Source organism: Octodon degus, unplaced genomic scaffold (assembly GCF_000260255.1).
Source record: "Octodon degus isolate 3935 unplaced genomic scaffold, OctDeg1.0 scaffold00204, whole genome shotgun sequence".
Lineage (NCBI taxonomy): Eukaryota > Metazoa > Chordata > Mammalia > Rodentia > Octodontidae > Octodon > Octodon degus.
Window position 1 is genome coordinate 567000 of NW_004524780.1, and position 20388 is coordinate 587387.

The window sequence follows — 20388 nt, forward strand, 5'->3', positions numbered from 1 at the left end:
TAAAGCGAGTCTCGCGTTCGCGTGGAGTTACAATAGAGATGAATGTGGTAGAGGCTATTTGCTGCCTGGTTTGACTAGGGACAGGTGAGCTTACTGGAGGTGATCCAGGCTTAGGGACGCCGCAGGCCGATGGGACCTACATCTGCTTTTGGAAAGCTCACAACTCTGGCGTCTCACGAGTGGATTTCCCACGGTGATTGCCGTTCGGGGCCCGCGCAGCCACAGCCTCCGGCGCCTGCGACCCACGCCTGCGAGGACAGCTTCTGCGTGGGACGCCAGCCGGCGCCGCTCGGGACCCAGCCGTCCTTCCCTCTCCGGGAAGGTGGCCTTTTTGTTTTCTGTCGGAATCTTTCCACAAAAATCTTTCCATTTTGTTTTGCTCTTGAAAATGTCGGTTTTAATTGTAACTTCGTTGCAGTTCCGGAGCTCAAGAAGCCCTCTGGGCTTTGTTACAGCTCGGGCTCGGAGTGCCAACATCAAAGCTGGAGGCTGTCCGTGTTCTCAGCCGTTAATGTTACGGCTCTCAGGCTTGGGGAGCTCCCAGCCCTCAGCATTACTGCCCTCGCACCCTGTGTTACAGCTCGTGGCCCAGACTATCATCCTTCGGTGTATTAAACATCTGGAGCTTGGGGTGCCCGCAGCCCGGAGCATTGCCACTGTAGAGCTTGGTGTCCTCTGCTCAGCGTTACAGCCCACATGCGTGCCTTAACTCTTGATTTAACTCCGGGGCTGTGAATCCGCAGCCTTCAGCCCTTGGTGTTGCGGCTCCAGCGGTGTGTTTGGCCCTCAACACTACAGCTGAGGGACCCAAGTGCCCACAGCCTCGGACTCCTAGTGTTATCTCTGATGATCGCGTCCATAATCTTGGTCTATATTATTAGTCCCCTCCCCACAAGGATGTTGTGTAGGTATGATGGAAGAAGAATGGTGCTTATATACCAGCAGTAGTTCTGTGATTGGTCCAAATTCAAGTTTGGTAATTGGCTCAGATTTGTGCCTGCGGATCCAAGCCTGTTGACTGGACTAAATTCCATTTGCTGCTTGATTCGAATTTCCGCCTGTTGCAGTTGGGGCAGACGTCTGCCTGGGGCAGGTACAGGCCTCTGGGACAGCCATAGTAGTTAGGGACAAATGATTGAGTTAGGTCGGTGAGAAAATTGACAGCTGCTACATGTAGGAGAAAATGGCTGGCCTAAGATGAGGAATGACTGGGTCGAACTCTTAATAAATCAGCGCAGATTCCATGCTTAAAGCCGAATAATTACAGTTCGTATTTTAGAATTCTAGGGTTAAGACAACATTGATTATCCCTTTAAATTCACCCTGGACAACTCTGTCCTCGGCTACCTCCTCTGATGATCATTCCTGCAGCAAGTGGTAGATGCTATGGGGTCATTGACCTACCCACCCCTCATCCACACATGGAGTATTCTCACTCAATGGAGATGACAGCAGGTGTGAGCCACACAGGAGGGAAGGTGGGCTCTGCCCGTGTAGAGCTTCAGGTTGGGGCATGGCAGTTGCTGGTCTTCTGGTTATATCGCTATGAGTGCACATGACCCATAGAGTTTGTAGCCAGGGAAAGCCAGAGGGCACTTTGAGCAGCTTGCAGCTTATTCCAAGCTCAGCGGCCACAGGGCACCAGGCTACCCCTGCAGCTGAATGAGGAACTGCCCTTATTTAGCTCCAAGCAAAAAAACAAAAGTCAGGTAAAATTAAAAGGCTGCTGTTGGGGCCAGGGAGATGGCTCAGTAGAATAAGCGCTTCCCTGGCAAGCACAAGGGTCTGACTGAGTTCAGTCCCAGATTCCGGGGAAAAAAAAAAAGGGCTGCTGTGTGCAGAACCCATGGAAAATAACAGACCCATGGTTCTTCCTGCGGAAAGAGGCTGGACTCTTGGTAGTCCCTGAAGCTACCAGGGGGTGGTGCTGTTGGACAACAGACACTTGCGTTGGCTGGGACACACAGGAAAGGACAAACTGAAAATTACATCCCTGGTAAGATGGCTCAGGGGTGACTGCAAGTCCCTGTGTGTGTTCACTCAGTGGGATTGTACAACAGATGCATGGTGTGGCCAGAAGATGTCGCCATCTCATCAGTTTGGCCCGGATCACCAATGCATGGAGGAGGCCTAGGAAGGCAGCTGCCTCCATCCACAGGGCAAAGGCAGCCGCACAGTAGCGTTGTTTCCACAGCAGGGCACAGTGGCTCCATCCGGGTCTTCTGGACCTTGATTTGTGGAGAGATGTAAGCCAGTGCCTCTCTCCCTCGGCAGTGACGGAGAATACAGTGAAGTGGCTCTGAGCAGGATTTGTATTAGCCAATGGGCTTTTCATGTTTACGTGTGAGCTTGTCCAAGGCTTAGGCCCTTGTGAGGAAATGGGCAGTGGACTCACAGTAAGTGAACCTCTGTGAGTCACTGGTCCCGCCTGAGGCCTGTGTTGCCCTGTGAAGTTGAGATGCCTCAAAGGACAAGACAGTACCACAGCTGAGGTCGTGTGTCTCTGGCCCTAGTTAGCTACAAGGAGACCAGCTGCAGCCTTCTGCATGAAGGCCTTCCTGGAGCCATCACAGCGCTCCTAAATTAACATAGGTGTTACATGGAGAAGTCCCCGAAGGGACTCCCAAGTCCTGTCTGGATTCTTGCTTTTTCTTCAGTATAGCCCTCCTTCATTTGAAAAGCTAATAAATATGCCCACCCAGAGAAGTGCTTTGTCTTAAACCCCCAGAAAATCACTGTGAGAGAGTTGCAATCCTAAAATCACACCCCTTCTCTCATTTATTTAAGGCTTTGCTGTCCTCATGTGGGAAATTGTGGGCCTCCTCAGTCCACAATAACTAAGGAATATTATTAGCTCGATAGGTCAGGGTGACACACAGCCCCCTTGGGAGGTTTTGGTGCTCGCTGCACACCACGCCACCATCCCATGACAGCCAGGAAGGGGCAACAGAAGTAACGGAGCTGAGCTACCAGGATGCACCTTGCATCCACACCTGGGATGTATAGAAACAGGCATATGCTCTAGCCACCTGCAGAGTCCAGGACTCCTGAGTGCCTGCCTGCAGGCACCAAAGGACTGGGGTACTGGAAAGAGTGTCACTTGTTAAAGCCATCAGATGTCACACCAGGGACTGTCATCATGGTGAGCATGACACTTGGTTTTTCTGGGATTCTTTTTCTTGGATTATTTTTTGAGACAGTCTCACTATGTAGCCCAGGTTGATCTTGAACTCTTAAGTGCATCCCAGGCTAGTGTCCAATTTACAGTGACCCTCCTACCTCAGCCTCCTGAGCCCTGGGATTACAGGTGTGCGCCACTATACCTATATTGGGACACTTGTAAAATGGCTCTCGTGTCCCAGTTAACTGCCTGGAAGGCTTAAATGCCACACACAGGGTCCTGGGCACCCGGGAGCTGACAGTACTGTCTGGCCACACACGTGAGCCTTTGTACTGGGCTACACCCCAGCCCCTTCTAATAAGTTTTTGAGACAGGATCTTGCCAAAGTCACTAAATTGTTCGACTCCCACTTGCAACCCTCCTGCCTCAGCCTTCCAGAAGACAGATTATAGTGTGTACCACTGAGCCTGGCTGTAAATCCATTTTTTTTTTTTTAATTTGTGTGTGTGTGTGTGGCCCGCTCAGCCCACCAGGGGGCGGGGCTGGCTGGCATGTGGTGCTGGGGGATTGAACCGCGGTCCCTATGCTTTGTTTAGCTTAATTAGTTCTAAGTAGGTGCTTTAGACCACCAAGCCATCTCACCAGCCCCTGTAAGTCCATTTAAATACAAACTCCTGGGAGGAGCATGTCTGGCACTGTTTACAAGAAAACGAGAGACAAGTCTGAGGCCATTGTGTTTATTCTTGTGAGCTCTAGAATAAGGAGAAGGTGATACCACGCGTGCCTGCACTTGGAAGACAGGCTCTGTGAAGACATCTGACACAAACTGTTTTGCAGTGTCTGGAGTCTGGGGCCACCAGTCCTAATCAGGTGACTCAGCAGCCTGTGAGGCCCACCCCCACCCTCTCTCCCTGCTATGAAACTCGGGACAAATGCCCCTCATGTCCTTCTTCACTTCTGCAAAGCCTCAGCCTTCACACAAGACGGTGGCCTGACACAGGAGTCACTGCCCCAAGGGCCACTGACAGTCGCCATCCTCCACCTCCTTGCTGGTGAGCAGGCTGCAGGCTCCAGCCAAGCTGAGCGTGTGGGCTTGGCAAGGCCAGGACTCCAAGCAGAGCTCAGCCCCTACATGCAGAGGGGGATCTGTGACCCATAGGCTGGCTCCTGCAGGAGAGAAGCTGGGGTGAGCCCAGGGCCCGCCCAGTTCTGATCAGCCTCAGGAGTGGGCCTGTGGGCAGGGTCCGGGTCACTAGGCTGTGTCCCAGGGGGACAGTAGGACCCTGGTTCCTTCTTTTCCCACCCCAGCCCTAGGCGAGCAGCTGGTTTTATAACTGGTTTGAAGAAATGAATTATTTTCATCATGTTCCATCTGCTTCAGTGATTCTAATTTGTCTGAATGTTTTCTAAATTGGGTTTGAGTTTTGACAAATGATCATTCTCTTATCAATATAATTTGTACCAGAGAAAATGGACAGAAGGAAAGGTGCAGAACTGCACACAGACCAGGTCCCAAAAACCCAGCGCCAGTGTGCTGTTGCAAGAGCGGCTGGGCCTTTTCGTGGATGTTCATGAGAAATGCCTTTGCATGTTGTCACCTTGAGGAAATTCAGGAGACTCACCTGCTCCAGGTCCAGAGCAGCAGCACTGCACATCGAGGTGCCCGCTTCCCGACACATTCTACATCCCGGCTGGGCAGGGACCTTCGCGTCTCCCTCGATGACTGGCAGTGTGGATTCTGCCGCACAGTGCATCCTGTGGAAAAGCCCACATCTAGGTGCTGCCACCACTGGTGCAGGGGAGCCCTCAGTCTTGTCCCCACTGTAGTGAGAATGGGGTGCTGCCTCCTGCGCTGGAGTCCTGAATGCCACCCAAGGGCTGCGGGCATCTCTCCCTCCAGGCCCTTCCTCAGATCCCGTCCTTGCAATGCATGGTAGCTGCAGGCCCGTGGGTACCAGGGCTGTGGCTGACCATAGGTCCTGAGGAAGCAGAAGGGCTCAGGACTAGAATGTCTGTGGCAACGTGTGACAGTGCTGCCCTGGCTTCTGCTTTTAATTATTGAAGGCATGCATGAATCAACTCACAGTGTCAACCAGGAAACATGGAGTTCTAAAATACAAGCCTGCTCCTTCAACTCACTTTATTGATTTCTTCCGCAGAGACTTTGGCCAGAGTGCACTCACTTGCTGCGCTGCCTCGCTCTTGGTGACTGATGCCCACTCCTGTACCTCCACCCCAGCTGGCCATGGCAGTGGCTGCATCTGTCACCCTCCATGAGCATCTACATGTTGGTGTAAGATCACAGCCCTGTCTTTGCCTGTCCTGTGGGACAAGTGTCTTGGTGCATGTTCCCAGAAAGAAGCAGTCACGGGCCACCGGCAGTGTCATGGCGAGCCCTGCCTTCCCAGCAAGGCTGACATGGGAGCCCCCTGCTGCCAGACCCCACCAGGCCTCCAGCCTCAGCACCCTGTGGCTACTGCCCTTCCTCGAGTTGCTGTGCGTTTAATCTCATAGATCTAAATCATATCTGACAGTTGATTTAGTGTGGTTTTCTTTGATTACTGACAAGCATGAAGTCCTGACCTCAACTTATGGCTGAGATTAAACATTGCTTTAAAATAGATCAGCCCTAATGTGCGTCTCATGTTTAATAACAAAGTGGCAATGACACATGCCCAGCAGCAGACTACTAAATTCTTAGTGCTTATCAAGCTCTATTTGCTGAAGTTTTCAATTTTTATTTACAGTGGCTGATGCACAGGCTTGTCTCACTGAACCTGAGAAGTCCCAACAGTCATGCCCAGGGCATCTCAGCGGCCAGTGCAACACCTTGTGCCAGAATCATCAGGGTGGGCTAACAAGCTCCACCAGGCTGTACATCTTTACTGAATTATATACTTTACACTAACAATAAAATAATGAAATAACTGCAGTAAGCCTACCTTACAAACATTTATAAAAGTGCTGCCCAACTAAAACATTAGCTGTAGGAAGTGTTACCAGGTGATAATCATTTCTAAGCAGCAAAGGCAGCAAAGACATCAAAGCATTTATTTTGGGCTGGGGAGATAGCTCAGTGGAATAAGTGCTTGCCTGGCAAGCCCAAGGTCCTGTGTTCGATCCCCGGGGGCGGGAAAAACGTATTTTTAAATACGTACTCTTAAAGAAGTGGGGGTAGGTTTTTCATCCTAGGAATTTGCTACAGACTTAGGTAAAATAAATTGCATGTATAAACCACCCCAATTCTGCTAAAGTTATCATACAGAAATGAGTTTGAGGACAGATCACTTTTAAATCCTGTTCATTAAGGAAAGTCCCAGATAAGGGCATCTCCCCATGATGGGTTGCAAAGCAATTTCAGCATCTTATTGCCTATGTGTAAGATCTTTGGTCCAATGATGTTTTCTTCAGAAGTGAGTTCTTCCCTTAGTAAACGGGTTGTCCGTGGATACTGTGGTATGATGGTCTTCCTCAGGAGCAAATCTTAGCAGAGGCAGCCAGGTGAGTCAGGACGGTGCAGGTTTGCGTTGCTATGCAACACAATCCTTTATAGAGCACTTAGTCTTCACAAGGCACAAAATACTTCCCGTACGGGTACATTCCCTGTGAGCCTTAGTGCAGCCATGCAAGGCAGAGGTGACTGGGCTGTATTCACAGAATCAGAGCGAGTGGGGGCTTGGCCAGCAGAGGCAGAGCAAGGAGTGGGGGGCGGAGAACCCTGGCTCTCTGACCTCACAGAGGCATCTGCACCAGCTTGCTCCCTACAACCTCAGAGCGGTGCAAACATGCACAGCTTGGTTAGGAGACAAATCTGAGCCCTGTGCAGTGCGGAAGCTCCCCCCTGCTGGGTGTTTAATGAGATTTTGCATCCTCTAATTCAGTGCTCAGTTCCATTGTTCTCACCTCTGTGCGTGTGATTGGTGGAAACAACAGCCAAACTGGCACCGCTAACTGTGCTTGATTTTACCTTTTCAGACACCACCAAACGGAGACAGGGTGGACTTTTCAAACCATGTCAAATAAGTAAGGACAACTGCACATAACAAACACAACTACACTTAACAAACATGGCCTGATCTTTGTAGGAGTGTATGTCCTCTGAAAAAGCAATTTGACAAAAGGAAGCATATAGACTCAAATTTTGGAAGAATTTGTCCTTGGTAGAGTGTTACAATGGCAAGCTTGCTCTTTTTCCGTTCTTTCTTCTTCAGCATGCTTTCCATAAAAGATACGTGCTAGTGTGAGTATCTCCCAGAGTTGTAAATGCTTCTCTCCCTTCGGTCTACTTTTCATCCACAGGGAGAGGTGCGTGGCAGTGGGGTTGCTGAGTGGAGGCGTATTTCACATGAAAACAAAAGCAAAGCCCGGCACTGCTCCCAGGGCATGGCTCTTCTACCACCAGCTCTGTGGGCCCAGCCTGGGTCTAGTAGCAAAGCCCTGAGTAGCCTTGACACTGGGATAAGGGGGTCTAAATGGGCTCATTATAGGCTCAGTGCACCCCCGCCCCCACTGGTACAGCAAACATGGCGAGGCAGACTCCTCATTAACACTAAGTCAGGATGGAAGGGCTGCCTAGGGCACCAGAGGAGAACCACTCAGGTCCTCACGGGTTAGCTACACACCACGGAAAGCACCCACTGTCAAGTTTATAATGCGTATCACCAGTAGGAATAATTCATACAAATTACAACCAAGAACATCAGGCATCCTGCACAAAAAGTAACAAAATCACATTTCAGGAGCTCCCAAGCTGAAGATGATAAAGAAAAATGAGTGTTAGGGTAACAAGAAAAATCAGAGCAAATTATAAGGGCAGGAACTGTACAGATTCACATTTTCTGAGAGCTAATAGTGAATAAACAGAATCATGATGAATTTAGATTGGAGATGGTGACCTAGAAAATCTGCACTAAACAAACAGAAGCACAGGGCCAGCCAAATATCTCAGGGATTAAAGCACCTGCAAGCTGGTGCAGGGTCGGGTTGAGGGGATTTCCATCCGTGGGCCTGCAGTGCTGGCCCTGGCCCCTGGGCTGTGCCTAGATGGCAACTGAGACTGGGCATGGTGGCGTGCCTGTAATCCCAGCTCTTGGGCTTGAGGCTGTAAACAGGAGGATTACTACGATCTAGTAGTGAGACCCTGAATACCCTGTTGACTCTTCCTTAAAATACAAAAAATAAAAGAAAGAAAAAAAGAGAAGCACAGACAAAAGTCTGCAGAGCCCAAGGTCTAACTCCTAAAACAGACACGGGCCCCTAACTGAGAAACCAGCTTTCAAAGTGTATACCCCTGTGGGAATCAGTATAGAGATTCCTCAAGAAAATTAAGACTAACAATTTCACTTGACCTAGCTATTCCCCTCCTATGTATCTTCCCAAACAAGTAAAAGAGGTCCTATTAAGGTGATGCAGGCACCCACCAAGCCTGCAGTGTCAAGGACTCAGGTCATCGCTACCTGGCCTCAGAATGCAGCTGGGTCACTGGCCATGCCCCGAGAGCAGAGCCTGCTTGTGTGTAAGGAGCAGCTGAAGAACTCAGGACTTACCACCTGCAGATCACCATCCAGGTGACACCCGCCAAGACGCTGACCAGCAGTGCCCCCAGTACCAGGGAGACCCAGGATGCCTGCGGGAGCCTGCCGGAGTCTAGCACAGGAGGAGATGGTGAGTAGGTTGGCCTGAGTTCACCAAGGCACAGAGGGTCATCCCCCTGCCCAGCAAGCCCTGGGCTCAGTAGGCGAGGGAAGCAAGGAGAAGTGGGTGGGCAAGGTGACCCTGGACAGGTGGGCTCTCTGGTCAACAGCCGCACATCTGTGGGGCAGGGACAGGAAAGTCCTTCCAGCCTCAGCCCCACAGGGCACAAAGGACCCTATACAAGACCCACCCCAGGGTGCCTGGGCACCACAAAATCCCTGATATCCACAAACAGGGCCAGGCCTGCCATTGTCGTGAAAGAGGGTGCTGAGCACCCAGGACATCTGAGACAGACAGAAGACAGACCCTGAAGTTCCACAGGGAACGCTGTGCCCGCCCCCACCCCTCCCAGACAAGCTGACAGTTACTTCCCAGAAACAGCCAGCAGACAAGGAAGAAGCACCGACCTACCTATGCAGGTCCTGGCGTCCTCAGCCAGCACATAGGGGTCGGTGCACAGGCACTGGAAGCTGCCCTTGGTGTTCCTGCAGCGTGCAGAAGGGTGGCAAGGTGTGTGCGCTGGGTCTGCACACTCATTCACATCTGCAGAGAACCCAGAGGTTCAGCTCAAGGAGATCTGCCAGGTCCCCATGGGAATAGGGACCCCACGACCCCAGCTGTACAGTGGCCTCTGACTCCGAGCAGTGAGGGGGAAGCCACAGACATGGAATCCAGAACTCTCAGCTGCCTGGAAGCGCTGCCTCACCCCAGAAGCTCCTGAAAGTCAAAGCCACCATCACAACCACCCACCACACTGACCCCTCTGCCTGGCCTCCATCTTTCAGAAAGCAGCCCCAAGCTGGTCCTGACCAGAGGCCTGAAATCCTTTACTATTCCTGCGTTGGGGTGAATGAGCCCCAGCAGATAGCAGTGGATTTGATTTTGCCAGAATTGGTCAGATCCACTTCTGTCCACACTGCATCGGGTGCTGTGCACTTGTGAGGGTGACAGTAGCTGTCTAACCCTGAGGCTCAGACTCTCCCCTTATACAACATGCCTGTGGCCACCATGACAAATCATGGCCAACTGGTGGCTTAAGCACACTTCTTCCCTCTCTGTTCTGGATGCCAAAGTCAGAAGTCAAGGTGTGGGCAAGAGGATGCTGCTACCAATGGCTTGAGGCTCGCCCTCACCCATTCCAGCCTCAGAGGCCACTGTCCTTGCAGACACCCTTGCACCCCACCTTCACACTGCCACTGTGCTTCTCAGTCCCCTTTCCTCATCTCAAAAGGACACAGGCTCTGGATTGGGGCCAGCTGAGGACTGGGTTGCAGCTGGGATGACATCTGCTGTACAGTGATCCAGGCTTGAACCCACCCTCTTGTGGGTAACAATCCAGCCATGGTGCTCTATCTGTGGCCCGTATTTTTCTCATGGGGAGTCCACAGCAGGGACCTGCACACTACAATCTCCATGTGGAGGGCTGCACTGAGGCACAGGTGGCAAGTCTACCCTGGCTGGATGACAGTCCTCTCACAGGGGAGCAGGAACCCAGTGTGGGGCTTATGGTGTCCACAGGCTCCTGGTTGGTCTACACAGAGGCAGGCTCTGAGTGCTTCACCAGAATTGGGGCTTCCAAGAAGTGAAAGATTCTGACCCCAGGTCGCCACAGAAACATCTGCACAGATGTTCCCTCTCTCAAAGCACACATCTGCTGACTGCACATCTTATAGATACAAGCAGACACACAGCAGCTGTCTGCTTTCCTCTATTGCATGACCTCTGGACAGCAGCTAGTGGAAAAGGCCACTAAGTGTGGTTTTTATTTGCCAGAATCCACAGCACTAGAACTCACAAGTGACACGCATCACAATCCATTTGCTGGATTTTCCTGAGGTCAAATTTTCAAGTGCAGGGATTTTAGTGCCTAAGTAGTAAGTGATCCTCACTGACCTTTGCAGACAGGTGGCTGGGCATCCCACCCGTCCTGGGCGCAAGTGAGCTGCTCCTGCCCATGAAGCTCATATCCGTGGCGACAGGAATACACCAGCATGCGCTTTCCGGAGTCCTCACAGTGCACAAAGTCACCATTCTCCACCCTATCTGGTAAGCTGCATCTGTCATCTGCACAACAGTGAGGCCAAGATGAAGTCAACTGCAGAAGCATAGCCACAGCCCAGCATCCCAGGCCTGGCTGAAGGGTGTCCCTGAGGACTCGCCAGCCTGGGTCCCCGCACCCAGCACCCGAGAAGGCACCACACTTGCAGATGGGGCTCTCAGGGAGCAGGTTGACTTGTGCCTCCTCATCTGGGATGGGGAAGCTGTGTGCCCACACAGCAGGTGTGTGTCTGTGTGTGCACCTGTGTGTATTTATTTCTGCAAACTGGCCCCAGCCTCTGGAGGAGGTTTCGGTACTTTCTCCTGAGCACCTGTGTGCAGCCCAGTCCTGCATGGCAGACCTGTGTGTCACCCGGTGTCAGAAGAGCAGGCTTTGCCTGGGGCTGGAGACGTGTGAGCGTGCTGTGGCCTTTGTTGTGAGCATGTGCAGAACAAAGCCAGGGTCAGGACATGTGCTCTGCAGAGCCAGGACAGGTGGCCCTGTGTGTTCCTGGCCAGTCCTACATCTGTTATGCAGCCCCATGTTGGTCAGCTTTGCTCTTAAGATCTGTGATCTCATGTACTGTCCTCAGCACTGCCCATGTCCACCTGCAGGTTCTGGACCATGCCATGTGCAAAATGGGGCCCAGGGGTCGCTGATGCAGCATACTGCTCAGGGCCTGAGCATGTGCAGGGTGCAGAGTTTTCACAACCACACCCCTGGCTCCTGTTCTTCCTGCCCAGGGGGGATGGGTGAGGAGGGCTGTGCCTGTGGTGATTTCTCAGGAGTGCAGGGGCAAACCCGGATGCTGCGAGAAGGTGCACTCTCTCCAGCTCAGCCTACGCCGTGATACGAAAACAAGGGTCACCTTGTAGGAACGTCTCCCTCCATGCTTCCAGGTCCAGGCTGGGGATGTGCTCACAGGACTCAAAGTCCTGGGGGAACCGCCCGACACGAAAGGCATCCCTGGGCACGTGGGTGAGGCCGGAGTTGTCGCAGATGACCCTCGACAGCGAGTGCTTCCACAGCTGTTGCCGCTGAGCCTCTGTGAAGACCGGGGTATGCTCCCACCACAGCCTGCACAAGAGGTGCGGGTGAGGGGCTGGGCTGGCATAGGCTGCTTCCGAAACAAGTGCGATGACACAAGAGCCAGTGCCCAACAGGGCTGCCAGGGGCCAGGCCTCTGTGGCCTTCAACTCCCACCCCAGGGAAACAGGGATGCTAGGAAACAACTGCCCTCTCAAACCACTGACTTCTGGGCTGGAGCGCTAGCTCAGTGGCATAAGTGCCTGCCTGGCAAGCACAAGATCCTGAGTTTGATCCCCAGGACCACCCTCCCATTCAAAAACAGCCACAAAAAAACACCACTAATTTCAGGCCAAGATTCCAAGCCCCTGACCAGAGGCCCATAAGCACTTAGTTCCCTTTGTCACATACACCTTGCTTCCCTTCCTACTTGAGGACAAACTCCCTTGAAATGTGACAGAGGCCTCCTACATAAATCCATGACTCTCAGGTATGGATCAGGGAGACCATCCATCAGCCGTGAAAGACAATTTGATTTTGCCAGATGTCTGATCCGGGAAATCGGCAATTGCTTTCCTAAGCTTTTAGCTGCTTAGGACACTTCCTGCCTCTCATTTCATAGCTGCCCAAGACATGACCCACCCGGGCACCCTGCACCTTGAACAAGGGAGCCAGCCTTTGAACCAGACCTGGCTGCTCCCCTCCCAAAACTGTAGATGGCACTATCCCTGCAGGACAGGAGGAGGCTGCCTCGGGTGCCCACCTGTCCCCATCTCTCAGGGCCTTCATTTGCTTTCCAATGAGGCAGGCGAACAGGGGGCCGGTCCGAGCCCCAGGCAGCAAGTCCTCGACAAGGCCACCCAGCCATACGTCGATGTTGTCTGTGTGCCTGTACAGGGCCATGATCCTGTCTGCCACAGTCCTGTTGGCGACGGCACGGTGCAGTTCGGCCAGGGTCTGCAGCCGGGGCAGGCCGCAGAGCTCTCTCCATGCGTTGTACCCTGTGCAGGAGGAGGAGCTGGGCTGAAGGCTCCAAGACTGGTGGCTCTCGTCCCCTCCCTGGTGTGGCAGCCACACAACACCATGTCATACTGTCCCTGCAGCACAGACTCGGCCCTCTTGGAAGTCTGTGTTCACAGACCGGTGGGGGCAGGGACTCAGGCTGAGGTCAAGGCTGGGGCAGGGGCAGGCTTGCACCTGTGCTCTGCAGAGGTGCAGAGCAGGCTGCGCCCCTGGGATTTTGTGCTCCTTTATTAGTGCTAGACACACACAGGGAGCATAGTTCTCTGTGTCTCTCACAGGCATACAGGCACACAGGGACATGGGCACATGGACACGCACCTCTCCCAGGCTGGCCCGATCACCCTGTACACTGCCTTCCCCTTCTAGGCAGGGGCAAAGAGGTCATGGTGTGGGCCTGGCTCCTCACTGTCCTCCTCTGCCCTCTGACCCAGTGCCCAAACTGCTCCCTCCCAAAGCCTCTGCCCAGGCTCCAGCTTTGCTGGGCTGGTGACCATGCCCTTTCTAGGCACCCTCCTCGGAGCTTCCCACAGCCCCGCCCCGCATGGCTACCCCTCCAGGACCCTGTTCCCCCACCCCTCTGTCCTGCCCTCCCCAGGCACCCTCTGCACAGCTCTCCCCACCTCCCACTCCTTGCCCTTCCCTTGCTCCTGATCCTGCCCACTGCAGGCCTCATGTGTAGATCCTGCCTCCTTTTCCCCCCGAGGCCTGGTACAGAGTGGATGCTCAGAAAATGTGGCATTAATGTACACTGAGGACAGGGCAGCTAGCTGAACTCTACAGGAGGTGGGGTCATGGTAGGCTGGGGCTTAGCGAGGGCCATGGTGGCTGAAGGAGGAAGAGGCCACAAGGGACATGGGACGGAAAGGGCAGGACACAGGCAGAGGACAGGAGAGTGCAGGGCTCTGCAGGCTGGGAGCACAATTAGTAGTAGAACTGGACCCATGGTCAAGGGCAGCTCTGAGAACAGCAGGGTCTCTGTCAGATTGGGGCAGGAGGCTGGGCAAGGAGAGGAGCAGGACATGCACTCTCCCAGGAGCTTCCTGGGATGTCAGGCAAGAGCTTGCCGAGATGCAAACCCCTAATTCCTTTACCACAGTCCAGGCTCCTTCTCTCTGGGGTCTCAGTCCCCTCTGGGGCTGTCCCTATCCTGGAGAGGCTAGAGGATGCCTCCTGCCATGAAGGAAACAAAGCCTCTGATGTCCCGCGGCTCTGAAGCTGGTGGCAGGTCTGCAGCCAGAGTTTACTTTTCACCATCTCTCAGAGGGCAGGCTTCTAGCACCTGGAGAGGTACCCTCAGAAGGGGCCACGCACCTGGCAGGCCATGATCCCGGCCCCTCTGCAGGTTGAGCGATGCCAGGTCCAAGGAGCCAGGCGTGGACAACACGAAGAGCCGCTCGGTCAGCTCCTCATTCATGAGCTGTTCAGGCACCTGCAGCTTGGCCGGCCTGGCAAGGAGGCCCCGCAGGATAGGATCCACACCACCTGAACAAGGTCACACACAACTGAGTCCCTGTTGTGCGTGGGAGAAACACTGTCATGATTTCTCAACCACCTCTGTGCAAGTTCACAAGTCAAGGTGAGTGATTCCTGCTTTCTAGAACCCCTCAGGATGCTGCCCTGGAGGTGACGTAGCCACCTGGCTGGTGCTAACCATGCTGGATACTGGGGACAGCTTTTCCGCATCACAGCACCCTTGAGGCAGGCCCTTGTCCTCACCTCTTCCCTTTGTTTCTCAGCAGCAGAGACTTTATGATCATTTGCTGGCCTCCACTGCCTAGAACTATAAGGAGTAGAGCTCTGGTGGTCTGGGAGCTGTCACAGACCCAGGGGCCCCACTCCACCACCTGGAAAAGACTAAGCTCCCACCCTACTCCTCCCCACAGAAGGCCCTGAAAAGAAGTAGCCAGTTTTGTATATTCCAGACATCCAGGAAAGGCACAGGGAAAGGCACAGAAAGAAAGATAACAAACCTCTGGAATCTAATCAGGGAATAACAGTGTTTTCTGCTTCCAAGGGGACCTGGGTCATTTGCACCCTGAAGCTCCCGGGGTGACTCTTGGTTAGAGATCAGTAAAGTGCTTGGTGGTGAGCAAGCCCAGCTTCCTGGGCCATGCACCACCAGAAGATGAGCCTCCTACTCCGAAGTCTGCAACCTCAAAGGAGAGCCTCCTGCACCTGAGACAACTAATTTGAGTTCCAAAGAACTTCAAAAGCACAACAAGGGATATTTCTGATGAACAGTTTGCTTTTCCCTTTTTCTCCAGTACTAAGGATTGAACTCAGGACCTTGCACTTGCCAGGCAGACACTTATGCCACTGAACTATCTCCTTGACCCAACAGTTCACCTTTTAAGAACCTTGAAACATATTTTACCCCAGAAACACTAATAATTTGGATAGCATCAGCCAAGAGAGCCACAGAGACCCTGTGGTGAGACCAGGGTGGTCATGCCAGCTATAGGACCCCAAGGGACAGGTCATGTCCTGGCCAGCACAGAAGGCAGGTCTCACCTTCCTGGATGAGCCTCCAGGGGCTGAAGAAGGCGTCCCCCAGCAGCAGCGGGGGGAGGTCCGGGTGGTCCTCAAAGGTGGCATCCAGCCGCCTAGCCAGTGGGTGGATGGTGGCATGGCCGAAGCGGAAGGCAGCTGTGGAGAAGACGTTGGATATAGTGGGGTTCACAGTGGAGTCGTAGCCTTCGTAGGGACCCACGTACTGCTGGAAGGCATCAGGTCCCAGGATCCTGGGCACATAATCCCTCAGGGTGATGATCTGTAGACAGAGGAGCAGAAGTTAGGATTAGCCTAGGACACATGGAGCAGTAGAGGCTTATCATAGAGAGACAGGGAAGACTCCTGCCCTCAGGACAGCACTGTGCTCCAATTCGTCCAGACAGCCTGTAGGAGGAAGGGCATCTCCAGGCAGGGGCACAGGCCCACAGGTGCAGGGTAGGTGGGGACACCCCCAGGCAAGGACACAGGGCCACAGGCACCCATCATAAGCCCTCCCACCCATTCTTGGAGACCGACGGTAACCTTGTGGGAATCCACTCAGTGAGCAAGGTGACCCTGCAGGGACCCACTAGCAGTGTGCAGGATGATCCGCTGGGGACATGTACAGTAACCTTGTGGGGATTACCCCACGGCCTGCCCGCATGTGTGCAACTTGTCCCTCACACACTTACCTGGTGCAGGGCGCCCACCACCTTGCGCGCCTCCTGGTACACCGTGTCTGCACTCCAGTGCGGGTTCAGGGCCTCAAGCGCTGCGGCCAGGCGGTTGTGCTCGCGTAGCCACAGCGTATGCAGGGCTGCGAGCCCAGGGACCTCGCTGGCGCGACCATCACCAGCCAGGAAGCAGGGTACGCGGGTCTGGTTCGGGGAGCCGGGCGCTGGGGCGCAGGCAGCAGGCTTGCTAGGCGGCGTGAAGGGTAGGAAGGCGCGGCCCGAGTCGTGGTGGCGCGCGTTGACCCGAAGCCTCCCGGGCGCGCCGGTCCAGTCGCGCAGGCTCCGCTCTGCGGCCGCGGAGCTACCGTAGACGGTGGAGGCGTCCAAGAATGAGGTGAACGCGTTTACCTGCTGCCGCGCGGCCACCACAGACAGGTTGGCCAGGAGTGCGCTGCGCGGCCATGAGCCACAGGCAGCTGCTGAGCGGGAGAAGGGCAGGCACTGGGGACCTGGAGAGGCGTCGGCAGCGGGGAGCTGCAGCAAGAGGGAGGCCTGGTCATGTCGCTAGGCCACCCCCATCCCATACCCCCGACAGCACCTAGGGACTGGAGGCCTGGCTCAGACCCTGTCTTGGCCCCTTGGGACCTGCCCACCTGCCCCAAAACCCATTTCTTTACTTTATGGTTTGAAAGAGCTTTGGTTAGGAAGGATATGTGGGCTAGACGACAATTTGCATGTCATAGATAAAATATCAAGTTTTTATTTTATGCAAAGTGGCACCCAAGTCAAAAGGCACACAATGCTGTGTAACTAAGAAGACAGCTCTAGAACATCAAGGAATATTCGCGGTCCGAGTGCAGTCACGCAACAGGCAGTGACTACTCTAGCTGTTCGGGACCATGTACTGGGAAGCAACCCCCAGGTAGGGAGGCTGAGACATAAGCACCCTGTTTGTGTGAGTACTCTCAGCGGTGTGCATGTGATCGGGGAAGATTGAAGTTGCACTGACTTCTGGGTGTACCAGACTTAGGCCATATTCATGATTCACATTTAAATTGTTTTTAAGATCTTGATGGTATATGCAGTTGTGATTCCTGTGGTTAGGCGGGAACCATTCCACTCTTCCTGTGGACCGCACACCTAGGTACCTGGAACCTAACGTCTCCTGGCGTTGAAGACAGACTTCGTACCTCATTGTACACTTCTCTGCTTGATTTCTCAACTGGCCCTGGTGAGTCTCCAAGTAAAAGTCAAGGCAGTGGGTGCTACCTGTATGGGGAAGCAAGCACTCCGGCTCTCACAGGTCAGCTGGCAGTCGGCACTGGTGCTCTGTGGGGTGAGGGCTATGTCGTGGTCAATGTACTGTCCCCACACAGTCAGGAAGTCAGAATACTGGTCATCTTCAGTCACTGCCTCATTGGGAACTCGGATAACTTGCCTCGTCACCTCCCGTACCTGGTGAGCAGAAACCAGCTCATCATGACCCAGGAAGGCCCTGCAGCTTCGAGAGGAGGCACTGGAGACCCCTTCTATGGGGATTCTTGTCTCGGGCCCATGGAAGCCCTGTTCCCTGCAGTATGGTGGGGAAAGCTGCAGTGCTGGGCAGACAGACCTGGACAGGGCGCCTGCGAAGAAGGCTTAGAGATCACTGTACCCAACACCCAGCATCCCAGACCTCTCAGGAGCAGACCTGGCCAGTGTCTGGCACAAGACGGGGAGCAGCACCCTGTTTCAGGGAAGGTCCAGAGGGTAGCAGAGAGTGAAGGGTGAGTGAAGTGTGGACAGCAGCCCCGAGCTGTCCCTGAGCTCTTCCATAGGTCTCCATATCTGTTCCACCCACTTGTCCTCCTCAGCTTCTGAGACACCTGGTCCTCTCACTCAACAGCCCCCCTGAAAAAGCCACCTCTGCCATGTTCGTCTCCATGTACAGTGTGGTGATGGTGCCCATGGGCAGCTGGCCTGGGCAGCCCTGATGCTGCTGTGTTCTCTGGGTGCACCCAGTACCTGGAGTCAGGTGTCTAAAGGCTGCAGAGTGGAATGGGGCATAAGAGAAATGGGCCGTGTGTGGTGGTACACGCCGTAACCCCGCACTCTGGGAGGCTGAGGCAGGACAGATGCAAGTTGGAGCCCATCATGGGTAACTTAATGATGTAGTGAGACCCTGTCTCAAAAATAAATAAATAAATAAATAAATAGAGCTGGGGGTGTAGTTCAGTGTGCAGGCCCTGGGTTCCATTCTCAGCATAGGGGGAAAGGCAAACAGGCTGGTCAGCCATGGCATGGGCAGTCAGACCAAGGGTGACATGGGCCACGTTTTGATCAGCAGACTGGTCACAAACATGTTGCACAACTGAGGCTGCTTCTGGGAAGAAAGCAATGCCCTGGACTTTACACAGGAGTGAATGAGTCGGTGACTAGGTGTGGGCCTGGTCTTCCACCTGAGGAGGAAATGAATCCATCTAAAATCAATGAGCGAGGCAGAACTCAGCTGCTGGCTCCTGCCACCCTGGCTGACTGAGCCACTGGCAGCCCTAAGCCTCACAGTCATGTGATGTGCTAGGGCCCTGGAGAAACTGGAGCCTTGAGAAGCACGGGCTGGGGAGACCTGGGGGATCTGCCTGCACCATGGGGAGGCAGCCCCACCCTAGGCAAAGCGGGCTCCCGAATACCAACCAACCAGGGGCAGCGGGAAGCCGTGGTAGAGAAAGACGGGGTTCCAGCCCCGGGGCTGGCTGAAGCCATCTTCATAGGCTGGGGGGAGCCATCGGGCCAGGGCAGTGTTGGAAGCTCCCCAGGTGGGGTGGTCCCTGCGGGGAAGAACACATGGGCTGTTAGAGGCACAGGGAGGAGAGAACATGGGCAGCCCAATGTGCGTGCACAGGGATGGGACGCACACAGCCTTTGGGGAGGCTGGACAGGGGTGCCTGGAGGGAATCAGTTTCCACTGCCAGCATCCACCTACACTTTCCTGAGCCAGGATCACCTGGATGGGCCCTCCCCTGCGGGATCCTCCCCAGGGCTGCTTCCTAGGAGCCTGCCTCAGCCTCCTCCTTAAAGGCAGGCCTCTCACCCCTCCAGAATGCCCAGGCGGTGGCTGCTCTGAGCTGCAAGGCGGCTAATTCTGTCCTCCAACTGGCTGTAATCCAGGCCGCAGCTGTCCACCTGGGCATTATGCCTTCTCCTACCCATGCCTTTTTCATGAGGACAAAGTCTCTGCTAGAAATAGAGTGGTTGGGAACTCACTACACAATTTTAAATAAAGAAGTCAGGTGATTGTCAAGGATATAGGTATTATTTTATTGGAATTAAAAATAGGCTGTCTGTGGCAGCACAAGCCTTCATGTTGGAGCTCAGTCTGGGTAGTTTAGTAAGTCCCTGACTGAAAATAAATTAATAAATTAAATTAATTAATCTTAAAAAGAGAGTGAGCTGGGAATGTAGCTCATTGTGAAGGCCCTGGGCTCCAGCCCAGATTGGAAGGATTAGTGAGAGAAAAGGGGGGGGGACAGAAAAAGAGAGAGAGAGAGATTGAGAGGAGGGACAGAGGAAAATGTAGGCCCTTTCAGAGATCAAGTCTTATTTGTTTGATTTATTTGATTATAAGAAGGAATAGTCAATTTTTTTTATAAAACACTAATCTGCAGTCATTCTATTGTTCAAAATCTATTTTGGTAAAAATATATTTTAAAGTATGCTAAGGAAAAGATGTTATTAATAATATTTTGATTTCACCAACTACTCCTGAGAATATTAGTGAAAGTGCCTCAAAATAAAAGGGAACAGATATAATTAAAAGTCGTTTGATCTGTCTTGGAGCACTTTCTGGAGCCAGAACTGACAATGGTTATGTTCCTGGTGAAAATTAGGTGCTTCACAGCTTCTATATTTTTTAAGTAAAGAACCACCCACTTTGAGCTTTTGCTAACAGTGCTGCAAAAATGATCTTACCAATGGCCCACCCTAGGCTAATTTTCTTTTTCGGTCTTTTGTAGTTTAGAAATAGGGTCTTGCTACACAGTTCAGGCTGGCTTTGAGCTCACTTCGTAGCCTAGGCTAGTCTTGAACTTGCAATAGTCCTTCTGCCTAAGCTTCCCAAGCACTGGGATTACAGGCGTGTGCCGCCACACCCAGCTTCGTGCTAATTTCTCAAGTATGGCAGAGAAACCACAGACCATGCTGGCCCCAACCCCAGGCACAATGAGCTGGCCACCAAGTCCAGACGTGATAGCACATGCCTGTAATCCCAGCACTGAGGGGCCAGGGAGATTGCTCAGTGGAATAAGTGCTTCCCTGGCAAGCGAAAGGGCCTGAGTTTAATCCCC

At 53.4% G+C, this 20388-nt stretch overlaps 1 protein-coding gene and 1 long non-coding RNA gene across 3 annotated transcripts in view; one reads left to right on the forward strand and one right to left on the reverse strand.

The window, feature by feature from the left end:
* Nucleotides 1-59: 59 nt before the first annotated feature.
* LOC111813609 lies at nt 60-6135 on the forward strand. Its single transcript, XR_002818817.1, has 3 exons — nt 60-84; nt 5281-5414; nt 5869-6135. It is a non-coding gene; the product is annotated as an uncharacterized LOC111813609 (long non-coding RNA).
* The window catches only part of Tpo (thyroid peroxidase), a 29102-nt gene continuing 12893 nt past the window's right edge, over nt 4180-20388 (reverse strand). The window contains exons 6-17 of one of the 2 annotated variants that reach the window (XM_012517670.2): nt 18744-18873; nt 17336-17521; nt 16085-16600; nt 15414-15672; nt 14214-14384; nt 12643-12880; nt 11722-11930; nt 10709-10879; nt 9227-9358; nt 8668-8767; nt 4744-4876; nt 4180-4288 (exon numbers count right to left, since the gene is read on the reverse strand). In XM_012517670.2, the coding sequence (XP_012373124.1) occupies nt 4250-4288; nt 4744-4876; nt 8668-8767; nt 9227-9358; nt 10709-10879; nt 11722-11930; nt 12643-12880; nt 14214-14384; nt 15414-15672; nt 16085-16600; nt 17336-17521; nt 18744-18873 (2284 nt within the window). In that variant the 3' untranslated portion in view covers nt 4180-4249. Of the gene's footprint in view, nt 4877-8667; nt 8768-9226; nt 9359-10708; nt 10880-11721; nt 11931-12642; nt 12881-14213; nt 14385-15413; nt 15673-16084; nt 16601-17335; nt 17522-18743; nt 18874-20388 lie in introns of both variants that reach the window. The other variant, XM_023704811.1, reaches the window with a different exon arrangement.